The sequence below is a fragment of the Gekko japonicus genome, unplaced genomic scaffold, assembly GCF_001447785.1.
Source record: "Gekko japonicus isolate JY-2015 unplaced genomic scaffold, Gekko_japonicus_V1.1 scaffold3165, whole genome shotgun sequence".
Taxonomy (NCBI): Eukaryota; Metazoa; Chordata; class Lepidosauria; order Squamata; family Gekkonidae; genus Gekko; species Gekko japonicus.
Genome location: NW_015170369.1, coordinates 105758 through 121825, shown reverse-complemented (window position 1 = coordinate 121825; position 16068 = coordinate 105758). Strand labels below are relative to the sequence as shown.

At 43.5% G+C, this 16068-nt stretch overlaps 1 protein-coding gene across 1 annotated transcript in view; it reads left to right on the top strand.

Moving 5' to 3' along the window:
• The window catches only part of RGS18 (regulator of G-protein signaling 18), a 19423-nt gene extending 3732 nt beyond the window's left edge, over nt 1-15691 (top strand). The window contains exons 2-5 of the mRNA XM_015418235.1: nt 2220-2324; nt 5518-5579; nt 8025-8191; nt 13809-15691. Of these exons, the coding sequence (XP_015273721.1) occupies nt 2220-2324; nt 5518-5579; nt 8025-8191; nt 13809-14066 (592 nt within the window). The 3' untranslated portion in view covers nt 14067-15691. The remainder of the gene's footprint in view (nt 1-2219; nt 2325-5517; nt 5580-8024; nt 8192-13808) is intronic.
• The last annotated feature ends 377 nt before the right edge of the window (nt 15692-16068 follow it).

Sequence of the window (16068 nt, the reverse complement as noted above, 5' to 3'; positions counted from 1 at the left end):
CCCTATGAGGTATGTTAAGTTTGAAAATGTGTGAATGGTCCATAATCCCCCAGGCAGCTTTTAAAACATGAACCTGGGACCTTGCACACCATCCTCTGAAGCGCTCTCGGGTACATATCTGTGGCAGTAATGGGGTGACTGCTGGCACCTTTTCCTATCATTTTTTGCCTTGTGGTATTCTGCTTGTGGTGTGATCTGCCTTTTTTGTGGTGTGGCATGATTGTGTTATTGGGTTTGTTTCTTTTGAAGGGGAAGTGATGTGTTGTGAGTGAGAACATATTTTACCTCAAAATACACCAGGTCCCATATGCAACTGACAGTTCCAACTGTCTTGTGGGGGGGGGAGTTTGAGGTGTGGAATGGAGTGAAGTCCAATCAGCTTCCATATGCAAATGACCTTGAAATGCTGGCCCAATCAGAGAAGAGTAGGCTGAAGCGGCCTAGCCATAGAAGCCCTGTCCCTGCACTCAGTCTGCAGATGGTCCTCTCCTGTCAGAGGCCCAGAGCATACTGAGCCAAACACGCTGGCCAGGGCTGATGTAGGCGGGACTACACAAAGCAGCCAGCCAACCCAGCCAGCATCTTCTGACTGACAGTTCTTGCGCCGAAACACTGTAGGTGTGCATTGGAACGTTGGACCCCACTACGGCTTTATATAAGGGGAGATATTAGTATGGCCTGCTTCTAGCTTGAGAGTTATTTTATCATTTTAGATGGCTGCATGTTGTTTTAAAGCTTGTTCAAGTAGTTGTAAGTCTTATAGGATTGCCAGGTCCCTCCTGGCAACCGGCGGGGAATGAGGGGGACTTAATGGGAGCAAGAGGGAGGGCCAGCCAACGTGCAGTGAACAACTTCAGCTGTCCCAGGCTGTGACTCTGAAGACCTATGCTGCCATATCCCTTGGCTACTTACCCAGACAATCATGAAGACTTCTAATTAGGAAGAAATAAGCAGAAACAGTACTTCCATGCACCTTATCTGACTCCCTGGTATCTTTGTGGTTTATTGGCTTTTGCTGCATAATACACAAGAGAACATCCAGTTTTCGTCACACTGTTAATCAGGGCCTCCAGACACTCAAATATCTTGCACATCTGTTTGCACAACTACATATTGTATCCTGTTTTAAAACAGTCTGATAGAAAAGTCAAAACAACAACAACCAACACTTAGAATGCACCACTGTAATTCATACACTTGGACACCTGTGTGTGTATACACACACAAACATAAGCACCTTTTAAAGTATGATTTTTAAACAAAAGCCTTTATCCTTTAATGCAGGACCAAAGTCTCCAAGAATCCACCATGCTAACTCGCATCAGTTTACATAAATTAAAGTTACATGTTTTCATGGTGTGGTGGTTAGAGTGTCAGGCTAGGATCTGGGAGACCCAGGTTTGAACCCCTACTCTGTGTGGAATCTTGCTGGATGACCTTGGGCCAGACACACCCACTCAGCTTATCTTAACTCACAGAATTGCTGTCAGGATAAAATGGAGGAGAGGAGAGCTACGTAAGCCCACTGGGGAGAAAATAAGTAAGTAGATAAATAAATGAATTAAAAATCTGCCATATACAAATATGTGTTATGGGTAGAATACCCCTTCTTTAGACACTTCTTGTGTACCCACTGCACATCCAAATACAAATCCACTGACAAGCCTTTATCAAAGAAACCCAGCTTGCTCAGCTACAAACTAAAACAATAGCAATTCAAGTCTCAATCAGTGTTTTAAACTCAAATTCACATGAATTTCTTTGATGGCTCCAGAGTTTACCTAAGACTTTGATTCAGAGTCAAGTTCCTAAGACTAATTCAGAATCAAGAAAGTTTCTTTTTAACATTTCAAGGACTGAGATTCATAGCACACTTTATTATTTTTTACAAAAAATAGATCACCAAGAGACCTTGACCCTCTCTCTGGGCTCACTAAAATTAAGTTTTTCCTCTTGCCTTTAAACTGAATGCAAACGAGTGTGGAAATGAGAAGACTTTCATTTACCCTTTGCAGATGATTCGGTATGTAAATGTATGCAAAGGTGTAAGTGAGAAATTCATTATTCTCTACAGCAAACGTGGGAGAAATAACATCAACATTAGTGCAACTTCAAGTAAAGGGAAAAGATCAACTTTTCAGAACATTCTGCATTTGCAAAAGTGAAGTCTTTAAAATATTTTATGCTGGTGGTTTGAAGTGGCTTAAACTCTCTCACAGGGCACAAGAAAAGAAGAACAGGTTGAGTCTCCTGCTGAAGAAGTCTGAATTGCACCCAAATCCCACCCATCTTGATGCTTTTGAGAAACTGACAAATGCTTCAAGGTGAGAGAAATTTTTAAAAATGTGAATTGCTCCCAGGAAGTGGTGGTGGAAAGTGCCATCAAGTTGCGGACTTACCAAGACCCCGTAGGGTTTCCAAGAGAAAAAATGAACAGAGGTAGTTTGCCATTGTCTGCCTCTGCATAGGGATCATGGAATTCTTTGGTGGTCTCCCTTAGATGAGTTTCAAAACCCACCCACTTAGCTATACAGGTATGTCATCTGCAGCTGGTACTAATTGGCCTAACAGAAAGAGAAGACTAGATCCAGGTTGGAATTGGGGGGGGTCCCTTTGTTTGAACACTTTCACCCCTTGTGAAATGCTTGTCCAATCTGCAGTTTGGAGGGAGCATGTGAAAAGTGTGTGAAAGTATTCACATATCCAGAGTGAAAGTAATTCAATGAACCAAGTATTGACTTGCTCTGAATTGGCTTTTTGCTATCAGCTGTGCCATCACATAGCCAAATCTAATTGGCTACATGGCTCTACAGTTTCATCAGTCTCAATCCATGATCTCTGGCTAGCTCAGAGAAGAAACATAACCCTCCTTCTGTATTGGCTTTGCTTGCCCTTCGTGATACCTTTACAAAGCCAAATCTGACTGGCTGTATGATGATGTCAGTGGTCGCAGAATAAAGATGCACACAGAAAAAATAGTAAAGCAAGAAACATTCAGGAAGCAGCCAATCAGCAAATAGGCTGTGAACAAGGAAAGGAAGTAGTGTTTCCAAGGTATAAGACCCCCCCCAAGTACTATGTTCACCCTGAAAATATTTATAGACAAACATTCACTGCAACTTGAGTAAGTTAATAAATATTATTTTACTGTTATCTGCTTAATTATGTTTTGTTCTAGGAACACCACATTTTCTTAAGTTTTTGCCTCCATCATGTGAGAGGCTTCTTAACTCGAAAATCTTTTAATACACAAGCTGCCTTAAAACACACAACAGCCCCAAATGAATTATAACTTCAAGGGAAAGGGGAGGTGTAGCTAGATAGCAAATCAGCACTATGAGATTTGTACATGCCTCCTGGTCACTGACATGTCTGCCGATCAGAACACCAGTTCCCCTTACACCTACCACGAGGGAAACAATCTGCAAGGTGCTATATTCTTTAAAGGGTCCTCACAGTGAACAGGTATCGCCCAAGATAAATATTTTCAGCTCTAGTCTAACAAAATGTTCCTTTCAACCCTGAAATTTTTTATTCTAACAGTGCAATCATAAATTATATTTAGATTTTCTACTCTTCTAAGTCCACTGAAGTTAGTGGGCTGTTGCACGGCCATTCCCACAGGTAATAAAATAATCTATTTCCAAGGAGATATTCACAGAATGCATGCATGCATAATTATGTAGCATCATCAGGACATGTAAGGACTACGTTCTCTCTTTTGCGGCCACACATCCCACTGTGCAAGCCAGTATGCAGATTTGGGAAGGGATGCTTAACGCCAAGATAGATCCTTCCCTAGGCCCAAGACCTGGTCAGGTCACAGATGGCGATTTGTTGCCAGTGGCTTGGCTTGTTTTCCTGAGTTCTCTGCACTTTGTATTGTCTGCTCTGAATTGTTCCTCCCCACACACAATTTTCTGCCATCGATTCAATGATGGTCCTTGGAACCAATACTCCCTCTAAGCAAAAATTTTGCTTTGTGAGCTACTGGCATTAAAGTTGTGAGTGAGTGATTTGGCTGGTATTTGTTTGCTCTGGATACATCCTTCCTGAGCTAAGACAAAAATGTGTGAGTTGGAAGCCAAAAAAATTGTGTACTTGCTCACACTAACTCAGCTTAGAGGGAACACTGCTTGGAGCTAGTCTAAATCTCACCTGCAAAATGATTATTTTCTAGAGTGTCCCCTAAATGTTTAATCTTTCATAGGTAAGTATGCATCATATGTGTGGTTAGGTATATAGTCTGTGATGGAGCTCCCATGCCGTTGTCTGCTCTGTATACAGTTTTGAGTCTCGTGTTGTGCTTTTGATTCCATTGTAGTATGTGCTACATACTACTATTAATAAGCCTGGTATCATGTCTCAACGTTATTACTCAGTGTCAGGGGTCTTGAAACTGCATACCTTCGCTAATCACATGATTTTCTGTGGGCTTCACCCACCATTGCCTGGCCCGAAATTGGCCCCACCTACTCTATCTACTGCTTTGTTACACCAGCCTTCCATTTTCTTACACCATTCACTGACACACACACACACACACACACACACACACACAGAGTCTAAATTCTGCAAGTCCCTCCCTGGGTACAATGATTAATCTTTTGTGGAAAAGTGATGTGTAATAATAATAACAATAATAATTTGCCTTAACCCTAGTTCCACTAAACCCTGAACAACAATCCAACAAATATACTAAAAAACAGTTATCTCACAAAATTTTTAGCCCAAAATGAGACTATTTCTACTGCCTTTCTGTGAAATACAGAGAGATCAATATACAGTATTCACAGTTTGACATATTTGATTAAAAAAATACACCATTCATTTTTATATAAAAAAAGAAAAGAAAATCCAGCGCTCCAAAAATAGTGTGACATTTTTAAAATGTTCTCTTTTTTGCGGTAAATAAAATGACAGGCTACATGTGTTAATGCTGTTGTGGGGCCACAGCTTCTGCGTCTTTGTTTCCATATACCATAGAACTTCCTGCACGCAGTTAAAAATAGCCTGTGGTCACAGAGCCATCAACAACCTGCATTTGAAACTAGATCTCTGCACAGGCATTTCACTGGAGCTCCCAAGCCTTTCTGTTTGCACGTCTGTGTGTGTGTGTGTGTGTGTGCGCGTGCATGCATGTTGGAGGTGGTAGGGGTGGGGGAATTCTATAATTCAATAAGAAAAAAAAGTCAGCACCATTAAACCAGCTGTTTTTGAAGGCTCGAGGGAAGGAGTGTCCTTTTGTAACGTAATTGTGTGTGTGTGTGTGTGCGCGTGCATGTTGGAGGTGGTAGGGGTGGGGAAATTCTATAATTCAATAAGAAAAAAAGTCAGCAACATTAAACCAGCTGTTTTTGAAGGCTCCAGGGAAGGAGTGTCCTTTTGTAACGTAATCTAATGCAAAACCATGTGAAATATAGACAAACTGGAAGCAATAGAAGGGGACATATGTTGCAAAGAGCCTTGACATACACACCACACATGACTCTCTCTCTTTTTTTTTGTCTTTTACAGCATGTCCCCTGAAGAAATAAAGAAATGGGGTGAATCTTTTGACAAACTTATTTCACAGGAAGGTTAGTACTGCCAGTGTTTTCATCTGGAATTATATTCCATAAAAGCCCTGTATCATTTTTTTCCTTTCACAAGTAGCCTCAGATCTATTTTTCATGCCAAAATGTCTCATTATGATTATCCTTCTACAGTGGAGAACTAACTGTGCGTAAAGTATGGAAGTCTATTAAGTTCGACTTCCAACGACAAATGGATTGCCGTAGGAGATGGTCTTGAATTCTGATAGGAAAATGGACCTGAGAAAACTCAGAATGACTGAGCTTCTCCAGAGAATAGTTTCATTCAAGATGTCATATTGCTCAAAAGCTACACTTAGTACTAGTGGAGATCTGACACACAAGTTAGGGTTAAGTGAATGATATATTACATAGGTTAGATTCGAATCCAGTTGCATCTTAGAAACCAACAAGATTTTCAGGGTATAGATGCTGTATGTAGTATCACTGCAAGTAAAGGTAAAGAAGTGGAGCCCTAAAGCAGCAGCAATGGGTCACCCATACACAAGGCAGTGGTTTTTTTATAAATTCAAGAGACTCTCCGGGTATATACTTTGGAAAGCCATGGTGATACTGCATTGGCATACAGGTCAGTAAATGCCATCCTAAAAGACGTCTGGGTTTGTTTTATGACTGGATTAGGAGCATCATCATGAAACCTAATTAATTCAGTTTAATTGGTAGCTTAACCAACTAATGCTTTGCACAGCAGATCAGCCAGTGCCTTCTGCTGTATGTGCATACAATGGGTATGTAAACTTCAATATTGTCCTGCAGAAAGAGAACAAAACATATGTTTCTAACAACGTCGGAAACAATATTTGCTGTAATGCAATCAGCAGTTTCTTTGATCATTATAAAAGAGGGAAACAAATCTTAAGGATTTTTTTTAAAATTATCTGCCCCTCCCCTACAAATTTCTATTTTCCTCATATGATGCCCTAGCTAAAGGAGGGAGGCTATCACTTTCCAAATGTTTTCCCCTCCATATATATAAGTTCTCACAAAAGTGATAAAATTGTTGTCCACAACACACTTCTGGCAGAATGAGGTGAAAGTGCTGAGGTGATATCATATGCTACTGTGTACTGTGTCAGATTTAGGGTTGCCAACAACGGCTTGGGGACTTCCTGGGGATTTGAAGGCATTGCCTGGTGGAGTCTGGAGAGGAGGGGGGACTTATTGGAGATATGATGCTCCTGATTCTGCCCTCCAAAGCGGCCATTTTCTCCAGGGAAATGGGAGATCAGTAGTCATTCTGGGAGAACTCCAGGACCCATATTGGAGGTAATTAACACTAATCAGACTGTGGGTGAAGAATTACATTTTTCAGAGTTCTCCTTCCTATGACAATAATTCCATGTGAGTGGGGAACTAACACAGTATGCAGGGAGTTTTTATAGAGAGGGAGAATTAAAACGGTGACTCACCTCACCTACAGTCTGAACTGGTACAGCCTGTTCTACAACCTTAAGTTTCTACCATAACATTCTGCCCCCCCCCCCCAAAAAAAAATAAATAAATCTTGGCACATGAAATTTTTTTTCAGGAGGAACGATTCTACTTGAAATGTATGAATGCTTTTTCACCCCACGGGACAGCATTTCCTAATATGTGAACCCATTGCCCAGGCTCAGCTTTACCGCCTCAGCAAGAACTAGGCTATATTTGCAAGGATGCCAAGCAGTGATTTCCCAAAGTGGTGTCTGAATTCTCTCAGTACCTGCCCTGATCACCATGGCCCTGATACTTCTTCAGTATGAGTATAACCTAAGACAGAGAACACCTCTTTACACCACTGCTCTCACTGGACCAGTGTCACAGTATTTGGACCCCATCATGCTCCCAGTTATGTCACCATGAGTGAGACTGTGTTTGAATGTCACAACCAGTGTTCCCTCTAAGCTGAGTTAGTGTGAGCTAGCTCACAGTTTTTTTAGCCTCTGGCTCACACCTTTTTGTCTTAGCTCAGGAAGGATGGCTCCAGAGCCAACTAATTTATGCAGCAGCCAAATCACTCACTCACAACTTTAATGCCAGGAGCTCACAAAGTGGAATTTTTGCTCACAAGACTCCGCAGCTTAGAGGGAACAACTGGACTCAAAATAAGCTTTCTTTCCAAATAGTTGTTTGTTGAGGAGAGTTAGCCCACTACTAACATTCAGCACACATAACCTTCATTAAACCAACCATGTGTTTTTCAGTTGTTTCAAGATTTCTATTCTAGACAAAGAGTCACAGTTGAAAGTTATGACCTAGACTGCCTCTTGCAATTAAAGCAAACCACCAAAATATGTATGATTTCAGTGACCCTTTTGTTACTTAATGCTGCTGAAGAGAAATCCCAAAGTAGATTTGGGACTACAGTTGTAATCTAAAAAGTATTTGTGTTTCATCATCTAGCAACCCTCGTTTTGAACGCATTTGACAATCAAACTTTCTCTGTTGTAGCTGGGATGGATGCATTCACAAGGTTCCTGAAATCCGAATTTAGCGAAGAGAACATTGAGTTTTGGGTGGCATGTGAAAATTACAAGAAGATCAAAGACCCTGTTCAACTTTCACTCAAAGCAAAGGAAATCTACAAGATGTTCATTGAAAAAGATGCTCCAAAAGAGGTATAATGCTGGCATCTTATTGATCTAACTGCTTTTTTTCATGGATTTCTACATCTAAACCTCACCTGACTAAACCCCAGAGGTTTTGATATGCTGCAATAGAACATACCAGCCACATAGTTGGGTCTTTTTTTTAACTGTACAAAAATCAAATGATGAAAATAACAGGCATAATCCTGTTATTTTAGCATAAACTGAAATTTGTTCAGTTGAAATCCATTGGATTTTTAAAAACAACATTTGCCTAATTATGCCTAATCTCTAAACTTCCTTACTGGTAGAGCAGTCATAGAGTATGAGCCAGCCAAGTTAAGGACATTTAAGTCCTATTACTTTATATGGGGCATTAATCACATTATGAATTTTCTCTCATGGAAGCCAAGAATGTAAAGTTCTTATCTTTGTCTATATCATACTCACTCTTTGAAAACATGTCAGAGAAATTATAGTGCATACCACAACAATATCATTGTGAAGTACAAATATATATCTGCCCAAGAACTTTATCTGTGCATATCTGAAATAAGGATGTAAGAATTAGTCTTCATCAGTCTGCTAACCAGCAATTACAGATCCAATTACTATTACAAACTATAACTATTACATTGCCAAGATTTCAGATAATAAGCCAAATGAATAAAACAAATCACCAATTTAAACACAGCTTTCAGGGTAATAATCATACTCCAACAAGCAGGAAGAAAAGATGGACTGCAAATGTGTTCCAGAAAACAGTATTAACAATGTCATACACATGGCATGTCACATGTAAAAAAATATACACAGTCTAGATCAGTCTATCAGATCAGATCAGTCTAGATACTCATATTTTACCTAAGTGGTGGCTCAAGTGGTTAAGATGCTGAACTGCAGACTGGAAGGTCAGTAGTTCGGCAGTTCGAGACCCAAATGCTGCATGACGGAGTGAGCTCCCATCTCTGGTCCCAGCTCCTGCCAACCTAGCAGTTTGAAAGCAAGAAATTGCAAGTAGATAAATAGGTACCACTTCGGTGGGAAGGTAACAGCGTTCTGTGCGCCTTGGCGTTTAGTCTTGCCGGCCACATGACCACGGAAATGTCTATGGACAGCGCTGGCTCTTCAGCTTGGAAACGGAGATGAGCACCACATCCCTAGAGTCGGATTCGACTAGCTTTCGAGCAAGGGAAACCTTTACCTTTACTGTCTCTACATTGGGTACCATGTATGCATGAATGGATGAGGAAGGATGGTCTGTATATGACTCCGTCTTACCGTGTCTAAGAGACCTCATCCATCTCCATGTTCCACCACAACATACACAAACTTGCTCAGTGTTACATCAATGCATCAATTAGGTCCACATGAGTGCACATTCATTGACACTCTCTTCCCCTGGACTAACCAAGGCTGTATGTCTTCTCAACACAGATATTTTTATTCAAAGTGGCTTTGGATGGTTAGGGTTAGGAAAGACAGGGGAGAACTACCACATTGGCAACCACCCCAGTGCTTCTGAATGATCTGGTCTGGAAGTCCAATAAATGAATAAATAGTGCAGACACACACTGCACCACTAACACCCCCTTCCCACGCAGTCCCATTTGGCAGAGACTGTGCTGTATCTTATCATTTTCACTCACTAGAAAGATGTCTCCAAGTGTAGCACATTATTTCGGCTCATTACTATAAGCTTTAGAAGCTGGGAAGGGGAAATAACCATCAGAAATAAATGCCTGTTGGTTTTACTTATGTAAACAAATGGCAGAGATTCAGTTATTTGACTCATAACAAGCAGGGGGCACTAGCAGACACCATACAGGTAGAGGCTAAGCCTTCTCCAACCCCACAATGATCTCAGTGGGGGAGGTTTTGCATCCTTTCAACTGCATCTTAGATTACTGTCTCACAGTGCAGCAGAAGCCATTGGGAAGTGTACCAGCCCCTTCCTGAATGGTCCCACTTCCTTCAGCTGTGCGTCTCTATCCAACATTCTGCCCTTTTGTTTCTTGGCACGTTGATAAAGAAGATGAAATCTTGAGCTTTTCCAGGTATGACAATGACAGAGACTGTTAGGGACATCTATAGAGGTTACAGTGAACATCCAAAATTACTTGTTGATATTCACGTATGGATGCTGACATTCCCAGATGTCAGGCTTCTATTCGTCTATTGAAATAGTCTACCAAAACAAACAGGGACAACAGATGAGAAATATGCTTTGCTTCTTTACACTGACTGCTAAAGTGCAACCCTATCAAACCGGGACAACACATGAGAAATATGCTTTGCTTTACACTGACTGCTAAAGTGCAACCCTAAACAGAGTTGCACCCTTCTAAATCCATTATTTCAGTGAGTTCAGAAGAGTGTAACTCTGCTTAGGACCACAATATAAGACTTAAGTGTAGTGGTGGTCATTTTCCCTGGCACAGATGGGCTACATGCTGGCCTTGGAACTATTTCCTGCAATCTGCTGTTCCTTTGCTAAATTGCTATCGTACCACAGCTAGGTTCTTGACCTGTACATGACTTCTCCAGCCAATGGCTGCCACTGGACAATACACTGAACAGAATTCCATCTCCATAAGTGCCTGTGACTGTCTTCAGCACATTCTGAGCTCAATGTGACTGCAATCTGATGTAATTGGGCTAAAAGCCCATTCAACCAGTGCTGTGATAGCCATATAAGCTCTTCAGCACCCACTAGTGGACCTGGAACTAATTGCAGGCTGAATATATTCTAGCAGCCATCATGCATATGTCTTATTCCAAAGTCATACAGAGATAAAACTTGATGTGTGCCTCTTACCCAGCACATAGAAGGGAGGACTCTAAACTGCAAGGATGAAAGACCATTAAAAAGTTGCCTACATGAAATTTAGAAGTACATTCTCAGGGCAATTTTAAATATAAAAATACTTCTGAACAACGGTGTAAGTTTGATTAATCCTCCCACAGTACAGGGCAACTCAGTTAAAATCACATCATGCTAAGAGTCCAAATATTCCTACATATCCTGCATTGTGACACACTGGATAAAGTGATAAAGTGGGTCATTCCGTAGAAAAAGAGGTGCAGGAGCTCATTAGCATAACATTAGCATAACTTATTTGCATATGCCACACCCCCTGACATCACCAAACGTGTGTCAGAAGGCAACACCCACCGCTTAGGCTCCACTGGACTGTTTTGGATTGCCAGCTATTGGGGGGTGGGGAATGTGCAGGTCTGCCCTCACAGAGGAGGGAGAGCTTGTACCTGAATAAAACTTGATCTTAAAGGTGCCACTGGACTGTTTTGGACTGTTTTGGATTGCTAGCTATTGGGGGAGGGGGAACGCGCAGATCTGCCCTCACAGAGGAGAGAGAGCTTGTACCTGAAGGCGGGAAGGGGGGGGGGCTCTGCAACTTATCTGGCTGCAGTGTCATCGATGCAACGAACATGAAGTTGAGCAAACTTCAGAGGATGGCGGAAAATCGGAAGGCCTGGCGGGAGCTGGTCCATGGGGTTGCAAAGAGTCGGACTCGACTGTGCGACTGACTGAACAACAACAACATATATCTTGTATAATAATTCCATTTTCATCTGGCAATGTTCAATGTGCTCCAAAATCAGTTGGGTGCCTCATCTGCCACTCAGAAGGCACTGCCTGCATTGGCTGGCTCCGTTGCCTGAGTCCCACCCACAGAAGCAGCAGCCAGCGTTTCGGGCTCAGTGTGTTGTGAGCTGGCTAACTGGACAGATGCTCCGGTGGGCGGAGGAGAAAGGGAGGAGCGCAGCGAAAGGCCAGAAAAGCTAAGAAAACTGGCCATGGAGAAACGCGTGCCCCTACGGGCTCACTGCAGACCCCATTTGCCCCACCGAAACCCTTTTACTGGGAATGGAGTCCCCCCGAAAATTCCCCCCACCGCCATAGTCTGACAGCAGGCCTCTGCTGCCTCCTCTGCTTCCACATGTCTGGCCCAGCAGAGAGAAGCCAGACCTATGTCGCAGCGGCCTGTGTGGCAGCCGGGCAGAGGGGCGGCACACGGGGTACTCAAAAGCCAAGGGCTGGCCGGCTGAGTTGGCGAGTTACCGGGAAGTGTCCTGGGCAAGCTCCATCTGGCCCGCCCTGGGGCCCCCAAGCCACATCGCTGCCCGCCCTCTGATGTCGCTCACCAGCCTGGGGGAGACCGGCCCAGGTGGCGTGGAAGCCCCAGTGGAGGCTGGCTGACAGGCATGTGTCATCGTCTGTGAGGAAGCCGAAGACAGCAGTGGTGGTACCTCAGCCTGGCCCTGCCGCTATTTTGCTCCTCCACCTCTCTCATGCAGAGCTCTGAGGAGGAGGAGGCCGCCACCTCTTCTCTCCATGCTGAGCTGCTGAGCTGCCCCCCGGTCTGCTTCAGCAAGCACTCCATGCCAGGGGGCAATGGCACAGAGGTGCCGGCGGACTCACAAGTGGCCAAGGAGAAAGCAGTGGCGGGGATGGCAGCAGCTGCTGCGCCAGGAGGGTGCCCCTCCACTGTCTGCCCTGTTGTGCTCTGGCAAGGCGGCTCTGCCGCCACTCCACAGTGGGTCTCGCCATCAGCACCACCACCACAAGGCCTCCCCACTGAAGAGGCACCGATGCACCAACCCCCTCCTGCTGCCCACCCCTGGCGGCAGCAACCAGGATGCCGGCAGAGGCAGCAGAGGGGCGCTGCTCTACCCTCTGCTGGCCACAGAGGACAAGGATGACAATGGCCCTTCTTCTGGTGAGGGAAGGGTGGGGAGGGCCCAGGGTGGCTAATTCCAGAACTGGCCCTGCGTCCACCGGTGGTCTGGCCATGGCACTTTGCCAGAGCTGCCGGGGGCAGGGGGTTTGCCCGAGTGCTGCAGCCCACCACGCTCTCCCATGCTCTCTTCCTAGAGCTTTTTGCATTTCTTGCCGCAACAAGCCTTATTACTAGTGTGTGTGTGTGTGTGTGTGTGTATAGTGAGTGTGTGTGTATATATGTGTGTGTAAAGTACCGTCAAGTCACAGCTGACTTATGGCGACTCCAGCAAGGGGCTGTCAAGGCAAGTGAGAAGCAGTGGTGGTTTGCTATTACCTTCTTCTGCAATCTTCCATGGTGGCCCTCCTTCCAAGTACCGACCCTGGTTAGCTTCTGAAATCCAATGAGATCAGGCTATACTATGTTGCCTTCCCTCTTGTCCATTGTATTACATAATAGAATGGGGTTTTGAACTTTAGTGTCTCTGATCCAGACATGTTTAGAAGCCTAACCGTAGTCTACCATCAATGGGTTCCAGTATGTTTTTTTGACACAGAAATAACTCCTGTGTGTGGGGAAATGCCTATGGTAATGTGGAAAAGTTTTTTAAGTTCTAATGTCTATGCATCAACAGAAATCAATGAATGAGAAATAACAGAATAGAAAACTGGTGTTATTGTGGGTATTTTGTATTTGTGTGTATGTATGCATGTGCATGTATGTGCTTAAAAGTCGGGTTTTCATGGTGACTCTTGCAGACCCCTACTGGGCCATTTTTCAGAGAGGTGGCTTGATTGCCTGCCTCTGCATCTTGGCCCTGGTATTTCTTGGAATGGGAAGGTCTTGAACCATAGGCAATAATTGTTGTGTTACCATGCAGGCTGATTTTCCTTCTTGCTCCCTAGGTCAACCTTGACTTTAACACCAAAGAGTGTGCCAGTCAGAGTATCAGCCACCCTGCACTCAACAGCTTTGATGCCGCACAGACCAAAATCTACACACTGATGGAGCAAGACAGTTACCCGCGCTTCCTGAAGTCCAGCCTTTACTCAGATTTGCTCAACAACAGGCCTCTGGGCTATTCTGCACTTCGAAGAAGATCACGTTCTTTTACCATCAATGAATTCAAAGATGCTCAGCCAGATTTTGCCATCTGGCTGTAAAGAAACAATCCCTGTTGGAGTCTACCACTTTGAGAGTACAGGGGTACTGGCTGAAAGTCATTGCCTCAAGTGACTTATGCAAATGTAGCTACAGATTCCCATGGAATTATGCCCATTTCCACCTGTTAATGACCTGGTCCTCAAGTTTTTTCCCCATTAGTTTTACTTGGCACTGGTGATCCCTGCCCCACCAACTTTTTTTTTTTTACTCTCAGGGGCCTCCCCACAGTGGTTTGAGGCCAGGAGTGATCAGTTGCATAATAATCCCCTACACAGCCTGGAACGTCTACACTGAAGAAACAAGAAGGGCCCCACTGTTATGGAGAATATGCTATGAGACATTATACTAGAGACTGGAGATCTACTTCTTGCAATTTGAAAGCATTTTGGGTTAGGGGAAATTTGGGGGGGGGCAGATAAAAATAAAGCTTCTGGGCGTCTATCTGTCTTGAGAGCTGACAGTAGGCCAGCACATTACTTATTGTAAAGCGACACACCTAAGATTTTTAAGCTAAAATATTCACATGCAACGATGTCCTTTTTAACACATGGATAAAGCCAGCACAAGCCATTCTGGTAGAATAAGTGAACAGCCTTGGATTTGCAGATGATGAGGAATAGAAAGTGGGCAGAGGCTGAGGGGTGTTAATACGCTGGAGTATGTTTTCCTGTCTCCTTTTACATCACAGGCATACAAATTATCAGAACACAAAAGCCACACCAGTGCTGAAGTGCTCTTTTTTTATAAGTAGTGTATTGAAATTTCCCACACAAGAGTACAATAAAAAGAGAGGAATAATACACAATTAAAAAAAAAATGACAGTCAGAGAAACATACATTATCTGGGCGGTACAAAATTGTCCAGAAGAGGAGTTCCAAAAATGCTGTCTCAGAAAGCCACTTCATATAATGTTGTCTACAAGTATATGCCTTGATAGACGTGAATATTAGCTACTCTCTTGTATGGGAGAATGTAAAGGGGGTGCATTTGGGTCTCCTGTTGACTTGGGGATCAGATCTTCCCCTTGTCTTTGGCTGACAACAGCATCTAGGGCAAGAGGCAGTCCCCACCTCCACCAATGTTCGCATTGCACCAATGGGAGCCCTTGAGCCGGAGCCACTTAAGTATAACTGATGCCACTCAGGATCACACTACAGTGTGATAATAGAGAGTGTCACTAAGATACCGAAACCGGGATTTGCCTTTCCTATCTATGAATGGAATGTAAAGTTTTTGCGGTGTGCATATAGCCTGAATCATGCATGCTGATGCAGAAGACATTCTCGCTGAGTCCAATGAGTAGGAGATTTACTTCCAAGCAAGTGCGGCTAGAATTGCAGCCAATTACATTGGTTTAAACAGAAAAGATACAAATGCTCTGAATTCTGTAACTAACATAGGAATGGATAAAGACGGAGCTTAGATGACATCCTTACCATAGTAGGTAAAAAGCTGGGGCGGGGGATGAAAAATGGGGAGTCAGTGCTATAAACTGAATACAGTTTTTATTTTGTTTTCCCTGAACGCCACGTGAGATGTGACTGGGTCCAGCCTGTGAATGATGCCACCATTTTAAAGGGATTTTAAAATGCTGGAAGGGCTGAGGCACTCCAGTCCAGCCTCCCCCCCCTTCTCCATGCTTTTTCCAGGGCCGAAATCAGGATTGGAACCTTGCAGCATTTTTAAATCCCTTTAAAATGGTGGCAGTGTGGATGCAGTCATGTTTAATTCAGCCTTAAGGAATGATTTTTGTCGTGTTTGGGAAATGCCTTAAGGTACAATTAGTATTTATTCTGCCCTTGCATGTGGAAGGGTGGCTAAAGTGGTCTAACCTATCTCACAGTGTTAGGAGGATAAGATGGAGAAGGCTGAAATAAACAAATGAGGGAAGGAGACAGATAATGTGGGGCTCTTACAGCATAAGTAGAAATAGTTCCGGGGGGGGGGGGAGAATGAGGCAGCATGACCCTGGATTGCACCCTTAATAAGCTATCTGTGTT